Source organism: Schistocerca americana, chromosome 2 (assembly GCF_021461395.2).
Source record: "Schistocerca americana isolate TAMUIC-IGC-003095 chromosome 2, iqSchAmer2.1, whole genome shotgun sequence".
In the NCBI taxonomy this organism is placed as follows: domain Eukaryota; kingdom Metazoa; phylum Arthropoda; class Insecta; order Orthoptera; family Acrididae; genus Schistocerca; species Schistocerca americana.
The window spans coordinates 738,466,074-738,471,252 of NC_060120.1; the positions used below are offsets into that span (position 1 = coordinate 738,466,074).

The 5,179-nt window shown below is 36.2% G+C and overlaps 1 protein-coding gene across 2 annotated transcripts in view; it reads right to left on the minus strand.

The window, feature by feature from the left end:
* Positions 1-3,919, minus strand: part of LOC124596248 (rhomboid-like protein 18) — a 50,204-nt gene extending 46,285 nt beyond the window's left edge. Inside the window, exons 1-3 of one of the 2 annotated variants that reach the window (XM_047135316.1) lie at positions 3,691-3,919; positions 3,288-3,418; positions 2,988-3,070 (exon numbers count right to left, since the gene is read on the minus strand). In XM_047135316.1, the coding sequence (XP_046991272.1) occupies positions 2,988-3,070; positions 3,288-3,418; positions 3,691-3,730 (254 nt within the window). In that variant the 5' untranslated portion in view covers positions 3,731-3,919. The remainder of the gene's footprint in view (positions 1-2,987; positions 3,071-3,287; positions 3,419-3,690) is intronic. The other variant, XM_047135315.1, reaches the window with a different exon arrangement.
* Between the last annotated feature and the right edge of the window lie 1,260 nt (positions 3,920-5,179).

Below are 5,179 nucleotides of genomic sequence, written 5' to 3' on the forward strand. Positions count from 1 at the left end.
TTCACAAGCTGTATCTACTTTTTTAATGGTTTCTGACAAGTACAAAATTCGGTATCTGAGATTTCACTATCCTTTCTCTTGTGAATTACAAATATCTTACAATAACATGTTGGACACAATGATTTTCCTGTTATGAGACTGACAAAAGGGCTTTTATCTTTAGAATAATAATCAAATGTTATTTCTCACAGACCTTTTGCTATAGGTTTCTTATGTTTCTCAAAAGGGCCCATACAAGAATGACCAAAAAGGTGACGAAAATTTTCATTTCATGGCACTTGCACGTTGATTTAACCTCTGGGCCGACTTAAGTAAAACACCACTTATTTTTCTTCACTGTACTCTTCGATTAAAGTAATGTCTTTAGGATACACTCCAAACACACTTTTATGACATGCTTCATTAATAATAACACCAACAGAACTGCACACTTCTAGAACTTCTAGCTAAATAAGTGTGAGTAGACAACTGTTGGTGTAAGGGGAAGACAACTATCAGACTTGTATATGCTTGCAGATGAAATTGTTAGCCTGCTGAAAATTACCACAGCATTGTTTCGACAAATGCTCATTAGCTAGTGTAATGTGGTGTGTGACATTATGCAATTGGTACATACTTTATTTGATTAGCCTACCAGATATCTCAGATGTTAAAAAACATATTTTTGACACATGTTTGTAATCTTTTTTTCCATAACTTCCAATTGAATTTCAAAGTCGAAATTTATATTGAAGTTTGAGCTCAACAGCAGCTCCTGATCCCATAAATTAGGACCTAACACTTCCCTTGACTTATATAGCTCAAAAACATCTCCCGATACCAATACTAACATTCACAGCCACACATTGGGATCAAACACTTCCCTTGACCTGTTATCCTTATGACAGCTCCACATACAGCCGTCCCTGGTCCGAGACGCCGGAACTTTAAGTAAGCCTAATTTCTTCACAACACACTGAACACTTCACGACTTCATCCAAAAATCCGAATAGTTGAAGAAATTTTATTAGAGACAACGCACTGTTACCCATCATAGCCGACAACCGAAAACTGTTGACCCTGTCAGTTATATCCATACCTACCAAAGACATAAAAAAAAGCAATTTACCAAAATTCACACATGACGCCACACTCGCAAAGTAAACCAAAAACATCACCTAACACACCACAGGGACCACCACCGATCACATCAAAACAACACCTACAAACACGCCACTCTCACGGAGTGTGGCCTGCAATATCTATGTTGGGGGACCAAATAAAAATCAGAAAATTTCACAGTTAATAGACCTTTATGATATCAAACTTCGGTCAAGGGGAATTGTTCGATTCCAATTTATGAGATCGCGAGCTGCTGATGAGCTATATACGTCAAGGGGAGTGTCCGATTCCAGATGATACTGTGTTTGGAGAGTTTTGTGATGTCTGTTTTTTTCATCGTTTTGCGTGGTTTTGTATGGGGGTGGGTGTCTAAATTTATTTATATTTAGTTTGTCCCCACCCTAAAACCCCATATTTCCCACGCTTGTTCCGTTGGTGTCATTAGGCTTTTTGCGGAACGTGTGTGTGTGTGTGTGTGTGTGTGTGTTTTTCTCGATGTATTTTCGTCCTCATAATGTGTACATAAAGACTTTATATGCGCCATATTGGAATCGTGGTTTATGGTCGTTTCCGCCATATTTGTGATGTCATGGGACAAAGCAGATGGGTGGGATCTGACACTTCCGTATTTCCAAAAAATCTATTTTTTAAAATACTGTATTTTTTAAAGTGTAAGCTGCTCAACATTGATACAATATAAAAAGTAACTATACTATACAGTGTAATAGCACAAAAAAATATTAAATCTGAGAAATTAATCTTTCTTTGGAAAACTACTCTTCAAAAATTGGGTTTTTTAATTTGTGGCTGATAACTTTGAACTATTAAAAATATATTAAAGAATACTTTCAGCTAAGTGATAATGACGTTAATTTGTAGCCCAGAGTGTGTTGAACTAAATGCATTTTATCTGAAAGGTTTAGGACAATCCACAACTGAACAGTTGTAAAAAAAATGTAGATGCTTGCAAATATGAAAAAACGCATGCGACCTGGAACAAATATATATATATATATATATATATATATATATATATATATATATATATATATATATGACTACTAAACATTGGGGAATTCACCCAGCAAATACAAAATTTTTCTGAGACGGTCAAGCAACCAGTGCGGGACCACTTGGTATGGATTGACCCCACAATATTAGATTATCTTAACTGCATGGACGACATGTTACCCTTTTATAGCACCTTCCTTTTCTTCCTCTCACAACGTCCCCTAAATGTGTATATACCCCACCTTGTTTGTGCCTGGATCAGAAAAAGTGACTAACAGTAAATTGTTTCAGTACAGTCACCATAACAACAAAACAAGAAATTGTAATGTGTGTGTGTGCTATATTTTTGCTCAGCTACGTCAGGAGCTGGCCACGACAGTCAGGGGAAACACTTGTGGCTTGCAGCAAAATTATGCAGATTATGTTCTGCAATACAATTCTCTGTGTGGAAAATTTCTTTCTGATGTCAAAACAGTACAGAAAGTGCACATCAAGGGAATAAGCGTAGAAGTTGCATAGGAGGTCCAACTTACATCTTTCTTAATTTACGTCTGATAAATGTACATATTATGCAACAAAATATTCATGGTTGTACATGATCTAGTACGAGTTTCCTGAATGTTCCACAACTGTTTCCAGCCTTTTACTCTCACTCGTCCACCTTGATTAAACGTGTTACCTTTTAAGGTGTTGTGTGCCAATTGCCAATGTCCTTCGGCATTGTATGATTTAAAATTTGCTGGCCAAACAATAAGAAAACTCAAACTCATAAGGTCACAACAAATTACGAATTTAACCCACTGCTTGTTTACCACTGTGCTTTCTACAACATTGTGGAGATAAGCTACATGCATAGTACATTATGAGTAATATACCTGAAGTAATAAATCAGAAGGGCACCACAGACCAAATCTTTTGTCTCCAGAAATGTAACACGGGATGTGAGTAATCTCCATACCTGTAGGAAGAATAGTAATATATCAGTAGAACAAATGGGCTAATTTTGTATACGTTAACAACAGTACTAAAAAATAAATAAAAAATCATTCGATACTATGTTACAGAAAAAATGGGCAACTTCATATGGACATCAAACGCACTTCTCATGCTGTAATATAAAATATAATACGTGCAGAAGAATTGGTTGCATAAATGTAGATTAAGTATCCACTTACTTCACCCTCTACAAATATGTCGGGCAACTTGCATACGAGATACTTCCGCATATGTGCCAACAGGGGCACATTCATTGCGGTGCACGTCAGAAACATGGTGCCCATCAAACCTTTGCATACTGGCGCCTTGTCTGAAACAAACACATTGGTTGCGAGTGATATTCAAAAACAAACAACTCCAGACGCACGGCAGTTAACCAAATTCCTGTTGCATTCACTATACAGATGTCAACTAACATTGCGTAAGTTCTGTAGATATGACGGAACGGCACAGCTATTCTCTAATAACTAGATAGAGTGTTGAAGAGTGACACTATTATATTGTCCTGCAACACTTAACATTCTACCAAAATGACACTGCCAAAATAAGTCAGACAGTAATTCGTCATCAAATAACACTTACAAAATCCTGTTGTGCTGTATGGTGAAAGAATTGCAGCCATTGTTGATTTCGTAATATTATTCAGACAATTTCTTTCGCGAATATTTTCTGACGATCGACCTAAACATTACACCACGCATATAAGTTAGACAGCACACAACAATTTCACAAAGTAATTACGTCTCATGATCTCCAACACAATACACAACAGTACTAGACACCTGGCGTTCAAAGCGAATAACGAAGATATTCCTGACATCTGAAAGTCAATAGTAACAATGCATCAAAGTTTCTCACTTTGAATAGGGGTATGGCGCAATAAGGTCGATTTCATTTGACTCAACGGAACAGAATGTTAAACAATCCCACTGTGCTTTTCAAATTTACGCAAGTTGTTAACAGAACGAAACATGTTGGTTGAAGGCCAAGGTTTCTCAAGAGCAAAGAAAAGCTACGACGTTGGGATTGACACTGGGTCCCTGTCGTCATCTGCTAACATAGATAGCATGAATTGATATTCATAAATGAATTACAAAGTTATTTAATACAAGCTGATACCGTACTGTTTTCTGACGATAAAATGACTAGAATGTGATATAACTCTTCACTAAAGCTCAGAAGGAGACCCGCTTGCACAAAAATAGAAATAACAACAGAAGAAGTAGGTGAAAGGTTCACGGATAACTGCTTATTTGTAAACGAGGAAAGAACATTATGGGTGACTTTCGGACACATATAAAACAATCTGAATATAATATAATTGTGAAGCTACTCAGGCAGAAGATACTACAAATAATAAGTAAAATCTTTTAAAAAATCTGTTTGGATGAGCATATAAAGTAACGATAAACATGTTGACATGCTCAATAAAAAATTAGGGAAATGCTGATTTGTATTTAGCATAGTTAAAAACCACTGCCCCTTAAACATTTATGCATAGTCCATCATGGCAGGGTTTCTTCTTTTGGGATAATTCAAGTCTGGCAAATGGTTCATTTATTATTCAAACTCGATCAAAACGAAAAAATGGGCTGCATGTAGGATGCCCTGTTGGATCATTTCCAAGGAAATTAAAATTATGACTCCTCAATCTGTTTCTCTCTGTGGAAGACTCTGCTTTTTGAAATCTCACCCCCAAGTTTTTTCTTTAAACACTGATTTCCGTGAGTGTTCAATAAGACACAGCAACGATTTCCATAAAAAAGTATATAAGAAAGATCAGTATTATGAGTGCATTATACTAACCCAAAATTCTTTTTAGTGCTAGTCCTTTAAGAATTAAAAGGATACCAAAGTTCTGCAGTTTCAAAAATGAGTTTAAAAGTGTTAATAAGTGTAAGAATTTACAGTGTTAGTGAATACATAAATTTTCGGAATTTCAGTACAACTACCACATAATTTGTGTTACATGTAGTCATGTGTCTCTGTGTACCTGGACTGGCTGATGCTCTGAGTCAGTACAGAGGCGAGTTGTTGATAAATAGTAGTGTTATAATCAAGAACAGCATAA